Raw genomic sequence first — 21,434 nt, 5'->3', positions numbered from 1 at the left:
ACAGCTTTAAAATTGTTTCTGTATAAATTGTGACATTTGAGGATGATGACACTCATGTTGGTTTCATTGTAAATTATATTGTTGAAAAATGTAACTAAACTGGCAAATCTACACATCTTAAGTAAATTCTAGGAGATCTGCCTCAGTTGGATTGCTTTGAATGGTAATTATTATGTGTTGTTTTGCAGAAACACCTAAGGGCCTTGTTACTCTTGTAACATTGTAGGAAGTAAAAACCAAATAAAATTGTAAATACTACATTTCTTGTGCATTCGTTTGATATGACATGGTCTCCTGGGATAGAGTATCTTTCTTGCTATTTGGATTTGTGAATCTGTTTCCTTTTACTTTCTCCACCGTATTTAAGGATTATAATTATTTTTTGGACAGTCAGGAAGCCAATAGTATTCATTAATTGATTTCGTAAACCTCAGAAGGTGAAACCTTTTTTGCTAATATCCACAACAAGGAAGGGGAAAACACTGAGTGGATCATCAGCTCATTGTAAACAGGGCCCATGTTTTAAATAACACCTTCTGAAGGAAGGTATATTTAACAACTTAATAACAATCTAGAAAACAGCAAAAATGTACAAAATGAAAGTCAATATATAGCCAAATGACATGCGAATATAAAGAAAATAAACATCAGCTATTAACATCTAACTTGGAAATACACATGCTGTTTTTATTCTTTGAAGTTCACAGTAAGACGAATTGGTACAAATTGAATAATAAGCAATTCAAAACATTAAAAATGAAAATGGTTATTATAATTTTTAAAGGCAATAACAAATGTAGGCTCTTGATATGTTTAAAAAATTTACAGTTTAATGAACAGGCCTGGAATTAAACTTACATTCCTGGAACTGTGAGATGTCAGTGCTAAGCACTGCCCCACAATGCTGCCTGCAGCCAGTACTAGAAAGTATCTGCAGCATTTGGACCAAGCACAACAAACTAAAGGACAAACATATTTCAAATAAGAAGTGATTAATGTTGTAATCCAATGGATACTACTATATAGATATAATGTTATAAAAATAGCATAGACATTTTATTTTGTCATCTAATTGCTTCTTGCAATAGACTACAAAATAGGACAAATCAGGACACATTTATTTGCATTTTCTGACATTCTGTTTTTATGTTTTAGCCTTGTGGACACACACAGTAAGCATATTTTAAAACAAACCTGGCCATGGCAACAAGACTGTTCAGGTTCATCAATAAATGAATCAGTAGACCGCCAAACACCTTTGTAAGAGCAAGAAAAGAAAACCACTGCACGGTAAATTGCAGTAGTCTATTAGTTAGTAATCTTGAACAGACAAGTACAGGTAAATTGTCATTTAACATTTATTATGTATGACAGACACTCAAAATAGTAACGACTGCACGCACAGTGTACAGCAATGGTTACAGTGACAACAGCTTTTCCATTATGAATAAAGTCACCCCAAAGTTTGGAAAGGATCTGACAGCAGAAGTCCTTTGTCATGCATGAATAGTCTTCCCTACAAATGATGATCACAATTGATCAAACACTAAGGATGAAAGACTAAGCATAATTAGACAGCATTAACTCAGTATATCAGATTTCACGGACTGTGGTGCTACATAATGATTCATTTCAGTTGAAAAGTTCATGGGGACAGCTTCCTCCCTGGTTACAGGGATAATAAACATTTGAAGGGGCATACCTGTATAATTTCTTGTGTAATCAAAAGAAATACAAAATAAAAAATATTGTAAGGGGCAAAATTGTAAATTTTTTAAATGAATAATATAATATAATATAATATAATATAATATAATATAATATAATATAATATAATATAATATAATATAATATAATATAATATACTACAAGCTGCCAGCTCCCTTCTTCCAACATTAGTACTTTTCCTAACAAGAAGTGTTAATTCTTATAGACAATAAACAGAAAATCAGATGTAAAGATAAACTGTGACTCTACTGCAGCTCTGAATGGTACCTTGTAAGTTTAGGAACCTAAGAATGGATATATAATTTCCATACTTCAGCATTAATACAATGCAGAGATAAAATGCCCTAAGAGTATAAACTGGGCATAAGCAAAACTACAGAATTTATACAGTATATACTTTAACTAAGGTTGCATACATGTTCATTATTGGTGAATATTATTTACTCTAAATTTGTTAATAAAGTGAATGTGTAGAATGAAAAAACAGGTAATAAACTTGCTTAAATAACATACAACATTTGTGACCCTCCATTTAACTAAAATAACATTACAAAGTTTTCTTTGATATCATATGTCATATCTCCTGGTCATCTCTATATAAAATAATATACAGTAAGTTCTGAAAGTATGCAAAACCCTTAACTTTCTGTACACTATGAATATATATGGATACGGGGATAAAATGTAAGATTTAATTTTAAATGGATAAATATGCCATTTTTGACAATTACTTTTCAAGAAATGACCCATTTAACCAATACGAAATTATGTTTTCAGAAAGGTTTTTAAATTTATTAAAAATCTAAATCTAAAATTTCTCATTCATGCAAGAATACAGACCCTTATTTCCGTAACTTTGTAGATGGCCTCGAGTCATCTTGGTTTAAGTCTCTACAAGTTTTGCCCTCCTGGATTTTGTCAATTTAACTCATTCTTGCTGACAGATCCTCTTTAAGTGACATTAGATTGGATCAAAAGCATCTGTAAACTCTCTGAATACTTTCTGAATACACGCTTTACTACAGAAACAGTCTTCCAGATAACATGTGACAGGCAGCTATCATATGTTGCTGTATTGTAATCTCTCGCAGGGTTGCCTGGGAATTGAAGGTCAAAGAGGCAATCCCTATAACTAAAGAAATCTTGGGCCAAAGTGTCTGGAGATGAAGTGGAATGATAACAATGAGTTCACTTAGCAAAAGTATAATTGTGGTCAAAGGGGGAGAAGGTACACAGCAAAATCATCAGTGGTGAATTAACACTTAAAGTGTATATACTGTATGAAAACAAAGTTTCTATGTGTATAGTACAGTTAGTGTTACTTTAACCCTATATGGCTTAATTTAACACTGGAGTTTTTTGCTGTATTGGAAGAAGCTTTATTGTCAGTCAGTTAGTCATTTTCCAACCCACTATATCCTAACACAGGGTCTTCTGAAGCCAATCCTAGCCAGGATAGGGCGCAAGGCAGGAACAAATCCCGGGCAGGGTGCCAGCCCACCACAGGGCACACACACACACCAAGCACACACTAGGGACAATTTAGGATCGCCAATACACCTAACCTGCATGTCTTTGGACTGTGGAAGGAAACCAGAGCACTCGGAGGAAACACACATAGACATGGGGAGAACATGTTACCACTGCGCCACCGTGCCGCCCAGCTTTATTGTGAGTTTACATAAAGTAGATAGTCATCTAGTCACCAAGGGTGTATGAGACAATTTATACTGTTGTTTAGAAGTTCCCAGAGGAGCACAGAGTTTGCTATTTAGTTGTACAGTGATATCATGTCCTTATACTCTTCCTTCAGAATTTGTTTTCTGAATAAATATGATTTGTTATCATATTAATCTGGACTTGCATACTTTTATTCTGCAATAATTTGGAGATCAAATTATCAGTGCTTCAAGTGACTACATAAGAGAGTAACATGTTGGGGAAATATTTAGCTCTTTTTAAATTTATATTTCTTAAATCTTAGACTAAAGATAACAAGTTCACCATCCTTTATGCATATTGTTGCTGCAACTTTGTCTACTGCTAGGTTCTCAGGTTGAGAGACTTTTTAAGTTGTTTTTTTGGTTTATAGCATTTGTTTCTTTCTTTTTTTTTTTTTTTTACGTATTTTTTGTTTGTTTATTTTTTTGTTTCTTTGTCTTCAGGGATCCAAGTTGGCCACAATGTTACTAAGTGGTGCATTGGGCATGTCTGTGGTAAAACAGACAGAGAGATAAATAACAATCTGAAGTTGAAAAGAGTGAATGAGAGTCAAGACTAATTTGATAACTAAAAGTCTGTCCTATCTTTAAACAAAGAAAGACTCGTAATCAAAAATCAAAGTCATAAAAACTATGCAAGAATTCTCCAAACCAGAAAACCAAACATGACAGCACACACTGACGAAAGTCTTTTATTTTTATTCAAATTTGGGTACAAGGAGGTGAGAGGTGCTGAGCTTCATACTGACCTGACATTATCTTAGGGCTCAATCTCTTGTGATGAGAGCTGAGGGAAAGAAAGCTCAGCTGATATCACTCAGAAGTGCTCCACTGCGGAATGCTCAATGGCTGTTCCTGCACGAACAGGTAACAAAAAAATTCTTTAGCTTATGTGGATAAAGGAGGCTGCTTCGGACAACTCTTTTAATCCTGACGTCACAGGTTCCTGGCTGACCAACAGCAATTACCACAGTGGAAATCTGTAAAGTGAGATTGCTCATGGTGTGACTCTACGGCAGTACACCTCTGGCCATCCGATGGTGGCAACCACCCTAGCAATAGTATGAAAAGAACTTTAAAATTTTCCACAAGATGGCATCAGAAAAGACCCTAATCAAAATTAGCACTGCCATATATTGTTGATACATGAAAGACAGAAAAAATTACACATGAACCCCAGTCATGACAGCAGAAGTGTGGTATCAGGATGCCTATTTTCCTCTTGACCAAAGGCAAGTTTAAAAGTAAGCTCTTCTGAATAATTTTGGAATTGCAAGAATCTTTCTGACATTCCACTTTGCTATGTATAATTTCTTATTTGTATTGTGCTTTTGCACATTGTTTTTGACATCTTTGTGCACACTTATTTTCTGCTATATTTTATTTGCTTCTATACTGTGGTGATTTTTTACTCCTTAGGGATTACTTAATTAGACAGATGTTCATGCTAATTGTGGAATACCAAGTAAGCATCAAGTGCCTTAGGAACAGTGAAAGAGAGACAGAAGGCCGAAACAATTAGTTTTAATCTCAGCACATGGTGAGTGTACTTATTCCTGCCACAAGGAAGTACAATAAGAGGCACAGGCCTCCAAAAATAAACAAACACAAAAAGGCAAGACCTGCCTTTACGTCAGCATCCTAGTCCCAATTTAAGGGACAGGCTTCCATCCTGCTCCGGCCTTGAAATGAGGTTAAAGCTTTTAAAGATCAGAAAGTTAAAAAATGCCCTTAAGAGAGGAGATGCACAAATGTTTTAAAAGCCTCTGTTCCAAAGGACAAACAAATCAAATTTTCATCATATTTAACGAATTTGTTTATTTTACATGAATGAAAGGCAATGTAGGAAAAATGAGCCAAACAAAAAAAAAAAAAAAAGGTTTTCAAGCAAACAAATCGAATGAAATCACATGACAGAGAACATTACCTTTAGGCAAAAGCCAGGTGTTGAAACCAGTAAATCCAAATGAAGCAAAAAAAAATGATGAAAGCAGGAATCCAAATCAATTGCGCAGTGCTGAAGCTGCTGATTCATCAATAGTTTTGGATAGTAATCCAGCGCTTAGTTAGATGTCCTGCATCCTTAGGCTCCACATACAGGAGACAGGCATAATACAAGGAAAACAACTACATACCATATAATCTTAACATAATATAACACTGAAATAAAGTAAATAATCAACACAGAGTCAGAACAAAAACAAAATTAATAACAAAATGTACAAAATAATACTTGAAAAACCAAAACAAAGAGAACAAACACTTTGGATTCCTCCCTAGGCTGAGGTTCAAGAGACAGTGGGTTATCTTCAGCCTTTATAGGGCTGAGGGTAGTCCCTTGATGGGGATGAGCCTCCTGAGGAACCACCCACAAAACACATGGCACATCATCACAAAGATGCTTAGCCATAAAAAACTAAATGATCAACAATGTTAACATTAACAAAGGAATCCAAATGAACAAAAATGACGTAATAACAGCATTTGAATCCTAGTCAGGACAGGTACCCTGGCTCAATTATAACACACTTGAGGCCAGGAAAAGAATCCTGGCTGAACCATGATAGTGAACACCTGCAGAACATAGAAATAAAGTCTAAATGTTAATGCATATTACTGGCTAAAAAGAGCAATAATATCTAAATATCAGGTTTAAAAAATATTTTTCAAAAGGGTTCACTTGTTCAGAGAGAATAGATTTGATTAGAAACATGTTATCTGCAGTTAAAGACCAAACAGCTACTCCGAGTGGAGCAGTTCAAGAGTTTAGATAATTCATGAAAGAGAGAGGAGATAATCATCAGACTGCTCAAAGAACTGATCCGGTAGTAGCAGTGTTTTGGGCATCGTAATGGACTGTGGGACCTAAGTTCTCAGACAGCTGGCTCTCTGCCATCCCATCTTTACATGTGGCCATGAACTCTGAGTAATGAACAAATTAATGAGGTTAAGAATACAAGCTGAGTGCTAACAAAAGAATGAGATAATAAATACAAGTAGCTGAAATAAGCTTTTTGCTCAGGGTTGGGGTGAGGAGCTCATTAACACAGGAAGACCTCAGAGTTGAACTACTGTCTCTCCAGATTAAGAGAACCTATCTGGTACATAGTTAGAAACCCCTCTGGTACCTCTCACAGTAGGTGTACAATGCATAGCATGCTGACAAGATCCAGGGTCAGACCCAGGGCACACTGGAAAGATTGTATCTCTCAGTGGGCTTGACAGTATGTAGGAATTCCCCTGGTGGTGTTGTAAAAGCTTGCTGAGGATAGATTGGCCTGGTTAGCTCAGCTCAGTTTGTTGATACTAAGACTCTCATTAGGTTAACCAAAGTGAAAATGATGATGATGATAATGAAGAACATGTATTTTATGGGTGTCTTAAAATTATGCTCAGAAATGAAGAGAAGTAAACTTGTTTAAAACACTGCATAAAATAAAGTTATTTTACTTATTGTTGCAATTTGTTGCTGTGTATTTGTAATACAGTATCTAGCATTTTATGATAAATTGTCTGATATAATGTCTTTAGAAAATTAAACTGAATTTGATATTTAAAAGAAAGAAACAATTTTTTCATGAAAAGTGTAAAAAAGGAGGTATCATAAATTCAGCGTTTTTAGGAGTACATATTTCATTGATAAGAACAACTGTGTTTTATGATGTCACACTTTGTAACCATCCAGAGTTTCTGAGGAATGCTATCACTGATAAGAACTTTTGTTAAATGCTATCCTGAGTTGCGTAATTTGTGGTAGTGGGTTGAAGGCTACCGGTAGAATTTATGAACCTCTGATATTAACACACATTTTAGAAGCCTGAATAACCCTTCCCCTTCCAGGAAGACAGCTGGGATGTCTGAGCTAAGGATAGACACACACGCTGGTCCAAGAGATGTGTCAAGGACAACAGGACTGGACCAAAATTAAGGGTTAAGAGACAGGAAAAAATGTCTCTCATGGTGTTTGTAGACACCTATGCGGTCTGTCCCTTCCATATCATCCAAGGGCCGTTACAGCCATTAAGTTACCTTAAGTATTCACCTTTCCTGACTGTTCTGGTACTCTGACTACCTGGGGTTATAGACATAAAAGAAAGGGGGAGAATAGAAGTCACTCCTGACACTGCTCAGGCTGGTAAGAGTAAACCTACAAAGGCTCCAATTGGGATTTGGGGCATTCTTTCCAGGCATAGATAGATAGATAGATAGATAGATAGATAGATAGATAGATAGATAGATAGATAGATAGATAGATAGATAGATAGATAGATAGATAGATAGATAGATAGATAGATAGATAGATAGATAGATAGATAGATAGATAGATAGATAGATAGATAGATAGATAGATAGATAGTGTGAGGGATGACCGGCCATATATTCCGGCCCACACCTCCAAGCCGCCAGATGGAGCCCTCCCAGCAGCATGGAGGTTCCCCGAATTCCAGCAGGGCCTCATGGACCATGTAGTTTTTATAAACAGCCCTGCTGAATACCATGGGGACCACCAGGAGCCGCTGTAGGGAAGCTTGGGGAATGTTATGTGCCCTATAACCTGGAAGTACGTCCTGATCACATGGCCAGAAGTGCTTCCGGGATGAAGAAAAGGACTTCCCAAACCCATTAATACCAAAAGGAATAATCAGCACTTTAAGCTGTGCTCTCTGCACTACAATCACAGGGCTTTTTATCCATGTTCAGGTTTATTATTACATGTACAATGAAATCCCCACTTGCATGTCTGACCAGCATGCAGCACATTGCAATTCTCCTGCACCATGTACAACAATTACTTCTAGCCCAATGTGAATCTGAATGTATAATCTCTGAATAATTTCAAAACCAATTTGTAAAAAATAATCTTGAAAATTTCATAGATACTGTGCAATTATTGCCATTTCGAGGAGAATAGTTATAGTCAAATAATCTGAATATGGTGCTCTTAACAGGTGCATCTATTTTTGCAGGAATAATCCAAAGCCAAGATCAGTATTTCAAAAACAAACAAAAAACAATGTGGTCATTTAAAAACAGTTAGGACATAAACTCCCCAAAACAAGTCCCAAAAACTTTATAGAGCTTAAGCCATGCCCTCTGCCTTTGTATTTCTTTTTATCTGTGGCACATTTCCTAAGCAGTTAAGTTAGTAGGGAAGTTACAGTAAAAAAGATTGTCATATCATTTTATTGAAAGCAAACATTACACCTAATATAGATGAAAATATGGACCTCAGATGGTGTTTCCTGTAGTTCTGGGATTCTGATTCTCTATAGATTCTAATTCTAAGACCCTTTTTACTAATTTATTATTCACACCATCTAATTACATGGTATTGAAGTTAATTAACTACACAGTTCAAATGTATTTCACAGAGAAAAGTCAAGTTTCCCTTAGGCAGGCTGAAAGTGAAATGTTAAATAAATAAATGTACAAAACTTTGCCTATGCTGTTGCAGCTCAGCTTTACTTTTTAAAATGTGAAACCCCTTTTGGAACTTGACAATGTATCGGCTAATTGACGTCATCGCAGAAGAGAACTCTCAGACGCTGCTCATTTTTGAAATGGCAAAAATTTTTCATCTAACCAGAATGTGACAGTAAGCCCCTCTGCACTCATACTTCACTGTTCCCATGACAGTAGCACTAGTCTGATAAATTATCAGCCTTAACTGGTAGGCTAAAAGCATCGATGCGCCATTTTTGCAGATTCCAAGCACCTGATAAGACACACACTTAAAACTGTGCACTCATTTCAATGTGGCCTAATGCTTTAAATAAAGAGTGACTGTCACAGAGCCAAACCTATTTATTCACAAGCTTTAAAAGTTTCCATGCCAACTAAAATATTAGGCATACCAGCTGTTTGTGGTATTAACCAATTGCCTCTCAGGTCACAAAGCCCCTTTACGTACAAATTATACAAACTAAATATTCAACTCAAAATATTCTTTTCATTTATTTATTCATTTGTCCAACATTATTAAATACTCAAGTCCTTGTGCAATAAAAACATGTCCTTTTCTATATGACTGTAGCCTGGATGATTTTATTTTGTATAGTTAAGCACAAGTACAGCTTACATTTTTTAAGAACAGTCAGATTGAGAATTCTGAAGTTTTCAGTTTTGTCTTAATTTTTTGAAAGAATATGGAATTATTTGAAACTACAAGGTGCTACATATTGCATTCTGCTTTTATGGTTTTGGAATATATTGTACATATTGTATCTTAACCAGACAGTCTAGATTATGATTGACCAATTGGACACTTTTTTTTTTAACAAGTTGCTTTGCAAAGGCTTTGGATAATAAGCAGTATTACATTAATTGGCATTTGGCATGAAAATTCTGGTGGGGCTTAATGAACCTGGGAGAGAGAGACTCTGTCAGAAAGAAGAGCACCATCCTGAGAAACTAGCCATGAAAGGAGGCCTTGCTGGAAGATGTGTGTGTGACAGCAGCCTGGGTTTGTGGCCTGTGGTGTGTCTCAGGAAGGTTTCTAGCTTGGATCAGCTCATGACATTGGGGAAAGTGAATGAAGATAGTGTTGTCTGTGATCCTAAGAGAACAGTGTAAGGCAGTGTTGGTTGTGTGAATGAGTAGGCAGTGGACATGGCAGAATAAAAATCAATACAGCCCCATGCAAGGAGTCATGGAAGATTAGAATGGCGGCGACACCACAGGAGGTCAGCCAAAGAAGGAGATGGCTTCCAGTAAACCTTGCTTGATGGAGGAAGGGAGAGATAGTGTGTTTCACAATGTATTTGGCGAACAGCACCAGTGATGATAAAATGCCAGGCAAAAAAAAAAAAAAATCACACAAAATGTAAATATCTTAGCATACGGTACTGTACATCCACCATGTATTAAAAGATATCTCAATATCAACAGTAAATACCAAATGAATATTCATAAACTTTCAATTTCTGTACATTGATCAAAGTGTTAACTTGTATTGTACAGAAGTAATCAATTTGATTACATTATTTTTTTGTAAGATTTTTTCTGTTTCTTGTGCATGACATTGGAGAATGTCAGTGCCTGTCCACAAGATTGTGTTGACTGTATTTAGAGTTCCACTTGATCCCTCTACTAGTGTAAAGTGTCAAGTTCCAGATGTACATAAAGCTAGCTTCACGTAGCATGTAGAACCTGATAATGAAATATTGGCCATTAGTAGTGAGGAGATGTAGGATTGTCAGCAGTAATATACAGTAAAACCGACACCAAAACAAACATTACTGAAACGTGGCAGGTTAGAGTCTACCAAGCAGGTGTCATTTTTGCTGTCTGTGTCAACATCTGATGATCAATTCACATCATAATAACTATTATATTATATTGATAAGTTACCATCGCGTTACCATAAAGTGGTAGAACACATAAAAAATTCATGATTTTTGGCATGTTATTTCACCCACCAGATGGTAGCAGATTACTGTCCTGCCAGTTATTCAGGCTTAACACTATAAAGTGGATTATTACACAACACCCCGAGTCTGATTCGGGTTTAACCATACTTACAGAGTGTAACACTACAAGGCATCAGTTAAAATATTAAGGGAAATGTGCACACACAGAGCCCATGGCCACAAAGTCAAGCACTTCTGTTGCATATTAAAACAACTTTAATGATACCAATCGGTATATACCCTTGTGTCTTTCAGCAGTTACCATAGCACAGTGAGACAAAGTACTCTGTTTTTATTTAAGTTTATTTCTGTATAGAGAGCACAATACAAAGCAGTTGACAATGAGTAAATAATCAGTATTGCCTTGTGGCATCTTCTTGGCGCTGTTTGTGTGCAAGGTTTGTTGCCTACAGTGTTTATTATGCAAGCAGTGTGGCATAGTGGTTAAGGCTTTGAACTTCAAACCCTGAGGTTGTGGGTTCAAATCCTGCTACTGATACTATGTGACCATGAGGAAGTCACTTGACCTGCCAGTGCTCCAATTGGAAGCACCAAAGAAATGTAAGCAATTGTATCAGAAATGTTGTAAGTTGCCTACGTAAGGACATGATGGAAGATATATGTTAATTTTAGTGATATCTTCAATAAGCAGATCACTCTTCCAGTATGCTTTTGCAACATATCAAGGACTATATTCTCTTTTTGGTTAGATGCTTACCCATTAGTAGTAGCAATAACATTATTGCATTAGTATATGGTGACAGTTCACACTGCCACCATAAAGAGCGAAGTCACTTAGAGGAGGGATGAGAGCTTAAGTTTCTGTCAAGCCTGTTTTGCTTATTTTATAGGACATTGGAAGTGCATCACTAAAGATATGGTGCAGAGAAGAAAGTAACCAGAGAGAAAGCCCAACCCGGGAGATACAGAATGGAGATGAGATAAGAAGAGTCTTCTTCTAGTCACAGAGATGTACAAACCAGAAGAAGACAATCATCAGTGTACATCAAAGAGGACATAACTCAGCCTGAGAGGCTGCTACATTGGCATCTTCTTATATAATATGCTACCGTGTCTGTCCAGGATTTTAAATCACCTGTAGCTTGTAAACCGTTTGAACGATTGACCTGAAATTTGGTACACATATACTACGTGATGTCTACTATCTGCTTTCAGGGTGATGATTGACCTCCAAGGTTATTCCTCTTTTTATTTTTATTTTATTATACACAGAAGGGTGGCCATGCGGCGAATGCGTACGGGTGCCGTTCTCATCCCTACCACCTTTGCTATCCCTTCCACTACCTCTTCATAACTTAAATCATTCTTGAGGCAGATTGAAGACTTAAGTGCCAGCTTAAGTTAAAAATCAAGGAAAACGTACTAAGTAACTGCAACACAAACACTGACTTAATCAGTTTTAACGCAGAATTAGCGGGCCGCTAGCAAGTGCATCAACCTCTGAGCAAACAAATGCTAAACACACAGAGAAAGAGGATGAAAACTAGGAATGCTCAAGTGAAGTGTATGCACTACATGTTATCATGCCGTGTGCCATTACTAGTTTCTGAATAATACCAAATCACTACCGAAGGACCATGCAACATTAGACAACATTTCCAGTGATTTTCAATCAAAACCTTAATGAAGCATAGTCTGACATACCTTCTGACTCACTCCAACTAGTCTGTGACAATTCCCAACACAATCTAACAGGTTTGATTTTGGCTTTAGTCGTAGTGGCAGGCTCTGTGTGCATGAGAGCTGACAAAAAAGTGAATGCGCATCTGAAAGTACAATGCATTTAGTGCAGCAATGAGGAATAAGGAGCGCAGGTGTTTTGGACCTCACAAACACAAGCAAAGCTTATCCGACTGATATCATGTGTTTACATACCATGACAGAATGGAAAAGAAAAAAAACAAAAAGGCAGAGTCTGTGGCTGAACTCGCCATACCTGTTAGCCCTGCATACAGCACCATGAGGCAGCACATCAGGCAGCACTATATTGGTTACCATAAAAAGGGTCAAGCATCACTGTGCTGGAAAATCGGCATGCAGCTACGAAATATAACATATCTGGTGATGACATGTGCAACTGTGGCTGGAAAATCAGACATACCAAATGACTAGGAAGTTGAATAATGTGACATCAGCTGCTTTATCCAAAGGAACCTGATTTTGATAACTTAGAACAAAAATAAAGTAAAAAGCATGTCTACCTTTAAAACATTGTATAATGGCCTTGTGCATCACACAGAGATCACAATTTCCCACAACAGATTTATTTTAGAAGATGAATATAACAGTTCTACCTACTTATTATTTTTTTACCTGTTTAGTCCTTAACAGAGTTGTGGGCTATCCCTGCAGCATTAGGTGAAAGGGAGAACTTTAGATGGTACAGCATGTCTGCTTTTAAAACACTTTATAGTGACGCTGCACACCCCACAGAGATCACAGTTTCTCACAAAAGATTTACTTTAGAGTGTCGGATCTATCAGGCAGCACGTTATTGATTGTCAGAAAAAGAGGACAGCAAGAGATTCTTTGGAAGTGTGAAACTTTGTTGAGAAGTCATTCCTGTGGCGGGCACACTTGTACACTCATGTTGAGACAATTTTTGAGTTCTCATTCATCCAAATATACACCAATGAAACATGAGAGAAGGACCTACAGTAAGTAAAATAGACAAATGCATAAAGGGGGATGGACAGACAGATTAAACACTTCTGACCCTTCATTGTGTGCCACTTCTTTTTAAGTTTTCTGTAAATCAATGATATAACTACTTCCACTTCAGTTCTTCAGAGGAGAACTCTAGGGTATCTGATTTCACAACAGTAATGTAAACAAGGAAATTCTGCGGCAAACAAAATTCCTTTTGGTGCAAATAAACTTTTACTTCTGCACACATGAGCTAACACACAACTGTGAAAGATAAATATTTAAGTAGTATCTTATTAGACGAGGTCTTGATAGTTTCACCACATTTAACGTTCATCTCAGTTACCTATCAGCTAATTTCAGGTGCAGTACCCCTATGTGTTCAGCACATAAGACTCTCTCATTTGTAATATAATAGCTCTTAATCTGCAAGTCAGAAAGAGACAGCTTGACCAACCTGTGTGATAATAGTGTGTTGCTGTTTTCCGGCCTTCAGTAAAGCTAGCAGAACAGGACCTTTCCCTTTTCTTTGGTTTTCAAGCTTTTCTTTGATTGTTTTTCTGTGAACAACAAAATAAAACAACAGTGATTGTGTTTGTTTTTTTAAGTTTTTTTTTTTTAAATGATTTATTTTGCAGGGTGTTCTTTTAAAATTGCAGTCCCATGCATTTATTATACTGTTTTTTCTACTGTAGTTCAAAGCGAGGACAGCTGGAACTTTTATCGGTAAAAAAGGATACAACCCTTGGCAGCAGGGCCATCTTCACAGCATTATAGGCCCCCGGGCAAAGTAGTGCTCTGGCGCCCCTGTTTTAATAGCAAAACAGAAACATCGTGGGCCCCTATGCTCCTGGGGTCCCCAGTTAGTGCCCATACGGTAAGACATCCCTGCTAGGTGGAACATCTTTCAATCTAAGGAAACGTTAGCTCACTGTGGGATGCATAATGTTTAACATTTAAAAAACCTACTGTGCCTGCATGTGCCCCATATTCTCTCGTTACTGACCCTAGAAGAGTCATTTCTATACAGTGTCACACCATACATATTTCACTATCCTTCAACTTAAATGCACATTCGGAATCTATTAAGAAAGTCATTCCAAAGTCAACAAAGAGGTTTTCCTGTTTATTGGGTAAATACCATTATGGGCTACAGAGTTGCAAAGGTTCCATTTCAGTTCATCTAAGCAACAAACAGCATGGCAGCATATTAAAAATAAGTTCTTCTCATTTGAATGCAGACTAATACTGCTTGACCTGTAGAAGCATGAAAAATAAGCCCAGTGTGCTCTCGGATCTTAACTTGGCTCTCAACAGCAGATGATCAAGGTAAGTTGTCTGCCTCTTTTCTCTAAGTATCTCAGCAATCACTGCAAGTTAAGCAAATTTATGTTTTTATATTTAAGCACAAATTCAATGAAGAGAAATTAACATGCTGCAAGGTTTTATGACTTATTTGTTGTTACATCAGCAAAATAAGGCCTCTTTGCCACTCTGTAAGTGATTTTAGCATCCTTATATACAGTAGTCTCTCTATTATAAAAAAAAAAACCTTGAGACGAGACGAGATGAGACTATTTCCAAGAGATTTTTTCAAGTCCCGCGAGACGAGACTATTGCCAAGAGATTTTATCAAGTCCCACCCTCCTCTCAAACATTTACGGTTAACGGCCCACGCCCAGACACGAAAGGAGATCTTGATATGCCATTCATATTAAAACGTTTACAGTTTCCTGTTAGAATAGCTTTTGCTATGACAATTAACAAATCACAGGGACAAACATTCGAAAAAGTCGGTTTATTTATTAGAAAGAATGAAACGATATTCACTCACCGGCAGTTGTACGTTGTGTTGTCACGATGTAAGTCCAAACACAGAATCAAAATTCAAAGTGATATTTACCTAAAGTTAATTCCAAATATTGTTCTTACTGAAGTTTTACAGTAAAAGTGTAACTTTAAAAAGTATTTGCATATTCGTTTTAAAGCCAAACAGAACAAAATCATATAACGCAACGAATACCTCTAACGCAACATGAAACATAATTTTCTTTCAATTTATTACGTTTTACTGTTTTTTACTATGGTTAATTACTCGCTGTAATGTAAAATAGTTAGGTCTATTATGCATATGTACCAATTCCCATGAAAATAACAATCTGTTTAAATTGTACATCCGCATCCCCATACGCAAGCGGCAGAACCACAAAGATGCTAGTGCATAGCGCTCACACAGGGTTGGCGAGCGAAGTGAGCAGGGACAGAGCCCCCTAGTATTTCCAGAATAAAATAAGATAAATGACATTTAATATACACTATACTTCCTATAATAAGTACAGAGACCTAACTCCTCTTTTTCATTCATTTCCAAAAGTACAACCAAATAGGGCCACTTAAGAGTGCACCCTGTACACCCCTAGTCAGGATCATCTGAAGGTTCTTGCCAATCAACTCAACAGCTGCCTAAAGCATTAATTATCTTCTGCTGGTTTTAAATTATTTGTCAAAAAGTCAAAATACTCCATGGGCAATTGATCCTCAAAGACAGACACTACAGGAGACCATAGGTAAACTTGGCAGAATGGGTTAATGATATGTTCTAAATATAGTGAACATGGATGTAGAAAAATTTGAAAATGTCTGAGCCCCCCCAAGGGGGCCACAGGGTACATGTCAAGACACCCTTAGCTATAAGCTAAACAAATGCAATCGTTGGACTGCAAGGCCTCCTGTCATTTGTCAAGTTTCTTATGCTCTTATGCCCTTTACTTTGCAGGCAAGTCTTGCTTTTGTTTTATTATTAGACTGACATTATTACATAAGGCTGCCCTGTGATGGACTGCTGCCCTGTCCAGGGCAGTTTTCTGCTTTGTGTACAGTGCTGCTGGAAGAGGCTCCATTTTGCTGCAGCCCTCACATGGATTAAACAGGTCTGAGAGTGTTATGTTATTGTATACTTATACTTATTTGTTGTTTGATATACAGGAAGGAAAAATAAGTCACAAACCAGCAAGGCCATGCTGACCTGCACTTAAGGAAACCAGTCTAGCGTAATCCAGACTGATAATGGAGAAAGACTCAGCCAGCACGAAGATTATTTTTCTTAACACATGGTGATGGAAAACAAACATGTTCTGTTTACCTGTGACACATAACAAACACAAGTACTTACATTATCCTTTATTTCCGGTGCCATTTGACTATTTCCATGCTTCCATTAGTGAAAATAAAATGTATTTGCCTTCTGGTAATGCCCTAATTTGCATCAGATGCATTCCAGTTTCATAAAAAGCAAGTTTCAGCACAGCTAGGCTTTTATATTGAAGATACCATAAATTGCATATTTCTGCATTTACTGAGGGTTCTTATTAAACAACTGCGCAAACCCTTGAAATATGGGAGGAAAAAAAGGGAAACAAACATAGCCATGAGGAGAACATGTAAACTTGACGCACACAGTGATTGGGAATAATATACTTATTCAGGACTCTGGAACTATTTAGGAGAAATACATAAAGTTCACATGTACTAGCATGTAATGTGGCCAGCTCAGTGCGGAGGGCGTCTGTTTGTTCCTGTCATCCATTGTTTGTTTCTGAGTGCAACACTGCAATTAGCCTGATGTTTTGGGTTGGTAGCCCATCAACTCATAGTGCACCTCTGACACTGACATTGGGAAAAATATAAGCAGCTTTGCTGGTCCAGATACACCAGAGTCAGTGAGTCTGGCACACACTCAATTGGACCACACCAATTTTTAGTCTGCACATTGTTCCACTGAATTACACACACACAAACCACAATCATTATAATTGAACCTGCTTTAAACAGCCATGTCTGCAATGTATATACCGAATGACGCTGTCAATGACTGGACAGTTAGCTAGTGGAAATAATTGATCAGTCAGTTTAGTAGAACTTTGCTGAATATTTGGATCACTCGTGTAATCAAAAGTCATCCTAAATACACAGAAAGGAGCCAAAGGAAAAATCCTGATTTTAAATGTAAGAGTTCAGTCAATTGAATCAAAACAGTTTTTGGTAGTCAAGAGAAAGAGCAAACATGTTAATCTTGAATTCATGCTGTGTTTCCCGCGATGTTCGCTCAGCGTAGTTTATGTGCATTTATTTAGTATGATGACCTTTTTTTAATTGCATCATTTGATTTTGATCTATCATATCTTACAAAAATACTGACACTGAATGCTAATGTCGAATTAGCTGGATCTTAATTTAAGATTTGCTTGCTAAGTATTAATTTCAGTTATGTTCTGTTGTAATAAAAAAGATTCCATTTCAGAAAAGCACGCGCGTATTTTATTATTTATAAGTTATCCTATACGTACTTTGCACAACATATACGGATATACAGTACGAGGATCATTTGCAAAGACAATTCCTCAATTCATATTAAGCTATATCTTCTAAAGGCGTTATTTTTGGCCATATGCGGCTAAACACACTCAGCATTTTGTCTATATTGGGCATAACCTTAACAAGTTATCAGATTTTAGGAGACCACGTTAAAATCTAAAACAGTTCACACAATGTTTGAAGACAGCCTCGTAACAGAGCATTGATACATAACGGTTGTGCATGAACAACTGTCTGAGCTAATCGGTGCGGCCATTTATTTAGACAGATGAAAGCTGGGCGCAATATAATGTTACAACCGAACCAATACAGATCACCTCAGATTAAGAGAACCAGCACCGATTCCTTTGTAATTTGGTCATTTGACCATAATGCAGCCTTTGAGAATTCGCCTTCCCGAGGTTTTTATTTTTACTTACTTCCTGTTATGTAGGCTCATCATGGTGAGAGCCGCGTGGCTCCTTGCGCTACCACTACCTGTGGTCAAGCGCGCATTCTCCACACCGCTTCGTCCGGAGTACCACTGTTACACTACTTTCCAGCCAGCAGGTACTTGAGAAAAAGTGCAAGTCAGGCGCTCCAACTGGCACTCGGGCACGTGCTCGCGGCGCCTCTCCGGGCGACGCTTCTTCGTAACCAGGGAAACGATCTCCTATTCCTAAAGCAGACGTATGTGACGTAGGAGCATCTGATGGAGTGTCGCTTGTCCCGTTACGGATTAAGAGATGGGACAGTAGACCGAGTGCTAAATGATAAGCAAGCGTTCCACAGTATAATATGGAAAATAAATTGTGATTAAAAAAAACAACACTCTGGGGGTTTAATCCCGGTTGACACAGCTGTGGAAAATATTCTATTATCTATTATACGACGAGAGGTAAAAGATACTAACACATGTGTATGATTACGAAATTGTGAAATTATGTAGCCGAATGGAATGCCCTATAACGAAACTCGGACTGGTAGAGATATTAAGCCAAATATCTATCTGTCTCTCTCTCTCAGAATGACTGTCTCATTGGACATAATGGACTCTTAAAACAAACCTGAAATGATTTGTCAGTAAGTTGTAAACAGGTAATTTACTGTTACGCATGTCCTAAGAAACTAGAATGTGTATAGTGAATATTTTTAAAACATTTATTCGTCATTCATTGTAGACGTGACATTTAGTGCTTTAAGAAAATCTTTATTGGTTTGAAATTATGGAACTTGCTTTTATAGGCAATATTTCTTTACATGGAAGTTCTCACTGGTTTTTCATTAACTTTCATTAACTCTCGAGCTCCTTTTCAATTTTTCAGCTGTGTGGCCTTTATTAAACCACAATACTAAAAGGCATTTTTTGCAAATAAAATAAGAGACTTATTCTTCAAAATGGGTTATGCACACGTGCAGCAGTTTGAACCCTGTGCCCTGTTATTGTTTGTACTGAGTTTTTGTGGGTTTTCCTCTCACAGTTAAAACAGTGGGGCATGTACAACCTAGTAACAGAAACCTATAAATAAAGTATCAGTCTAGTTTTAATCCAGTTATTGGATATTTTATAACAGTGATGCTATTGGTATTCAGACATTGAATCTTTGGGGTCTCAGGTTGTTATTAGTGGCACGTTTCTAGCATTCAGTGTTAAAACAATGTCAATCTACTGTTAACAACATCCAGAAACGTACGGGTAGAGCATGTATAGTTCCTACAGTTGGCTCTGTGAGGCAAAATGACAGCTCTGCACTGTCACTCTGTCTATGCTAAAATATCTGCACTTAACTTACTAAACTTTATTACAGCTAAATGTATGCCTATAACTTTTATTTATTTTTGTCATTGATTGTAAGCTACGTGCATTCTTAATTTCTCCAACAATAGCTGTCACTAGATGACGGAAAAAGCACATGCATGATGATAACAGCAGCAGCAGGCAGGATGTTGGCAAAATAATGTAATAATTATTGAAAAAAATTGCAATGCTTTTGCAAATCAACACAATAATCTTGCATAATAATGCAATAATTATGCAAAATAATGCAACAATATGCAGTATATATTTTTTGAGTGGTGGGAATAAGCACCAGTGTATTGTTGTCTGGCTTTGTCACACATGTACCGGATGAAGCAAATAAAGCAAGTTAAGAAAACATGCACATGGTGTAATATAGTATAGAAACCTCATCAAGGACTTTGTTAAATGGTGCAACTCAAACCACATATACCTGAACACCAGCAAAACCAAGTGGTGGTGGATTTTAGGAGACCCAGGCCCCTCCTGGACCCCGTGATCGTCAGAGGTGACTGTGTGCAGAAGGTGCAGACCTATAAATACCTGGGAGTACAGCTGGATGATAAATTGGACTGGACTGCCAATACTGATTCTCTGTGCAAGAGAGAACAAAGCCAACTATACTTCCTTAGAAGACTGGAGTCCTTCAACATCTGCAATAAGATGCTGCTGATGTTCAACCAGATGGTTGTGGCGAGCGCCCTCTTCTATGCGGTGGTGTGCTGGGGAGGCAGCATAAAGAAGAAGGACGCCTCACGCCTGGACAAACTAATGAGGAAAGCAGGTTCTATTGTAGGTACAGAGCTGGACAGTTTGACATCCGTGGCAGAGCGACGGGCGCTGAGCAGGCTCCTATCAATTATGGAGAATCCACTGCATCCAGTAAACAGTATTATCTCCAGACAGAGGAGCAGCTTCAGCGACAGACCGTTGTCACTGTCCTACTCCACTGACAGACTGAGGAGATCGTTCCTCCCCCAAACTATGCGACTCTTCAATTCCACCTGGGGGGGGAATGGGAACGTTAACATTATACAAAATTATTGTCTGTTTTTACCTGCATTTTTATTACTCTTTAATATTTTTTTTTTTTGTATCAGTATGCTGCTGCTGGAGTATGTGAATTTCCCCTTGGGATTAATAAAGTATCTATCTATCTATCTATCTATCTATCTATCTATCTATCTATCTATCTATCTATCTATCTATCTATCTATCTATCTATCTATCTATCTATCTATCTATCTATCTATCTATCTATTCAGATGTGTTCAGGGACTTAGTTATCTGCTTACAATCTCAAAGCGTACATGTGTGACAGTCAGTCAGTCATTGTCCAACCTGCTATATCCTAACACAGTGCTTCCATTATTGTTTTCCTCTTTACAAATTTCCCTGAAGAATAAATTCGGTCCACAAGAGGCAGAGTTGTTTCACGTGGACAGATACACAGATATTCATGGCTGTCATATTAGGTGTTTCTCGCATTATATACAAACATGCCTAAAAATGGATGGATTTACATGTTTAGAGGATTCCCAAGACTGTGGGCCAATACAGAAACTGATAGTAATTATCTTCAGATTATTTCCAACCTTAGGCTAATTGAACCTATTTGGCCCAATTATGCCCACAAAAAAAAAACTAACACCAAGCATGGCCTCAATAAATAATTTATCAGTGTTTTCTTTTACCAAAATATAGCAGTTTAAACATCCAACCATCCATCCATTATCCAACCCGCTATATCCTAACTAC

General features: G+C 37.3%; 1 protein-coding gene across 1 annotated transcript in view; it reads right to left on the bottom strand.

The window, feature by feature from the left end:
- Nucleotides 1–18,487, bottom strand: part of dyrk4 (dual-specificity tyrosine-(Y)-phosphorylation regulated kinase 4) — a 143,674-nt gene extending 125,187 nt beyond the window's left edge. The window contains exons 1-2 of the mRNA XM_028809184.2: nt 18,319–18,487; nt 13,983–14,085 (exon numbers count right to left, since the gene is read on the bottom strand). Coding sequence (XP_028665017.1) covers nt 13,983–14,085; nt 18,319–18,341 — 126 coding nt within the window. The 5' untranslated portion in view covers nt 18,342–18,487. The remainder of the gene's footprint in view (nt 1–13,982; nt 14,086–18,318) is intronic.
- Between the last annotated feature and the right edge of the window lie 2,947 nt (nt 18,488–21,434).

Source organism: Erpetoichthys calabaricus, chromosome 1, assembly GCF_900747795.2.
Source record: "Erpetoichthys calabaricus chromosome 1, fErpCal1.3, whole genome shotgun sequence".
NCBI lineage: Eukaryota > Metazoa > Chordata > Cladistia > Polypteriformes > Polypteridae > Erpetoichthys > Erpetoichthys calabaricus.
Note: the sequence above shows the minus strand (reverse complement) of the source record. Positions and strands in the feature narration are given on the sequence as shown.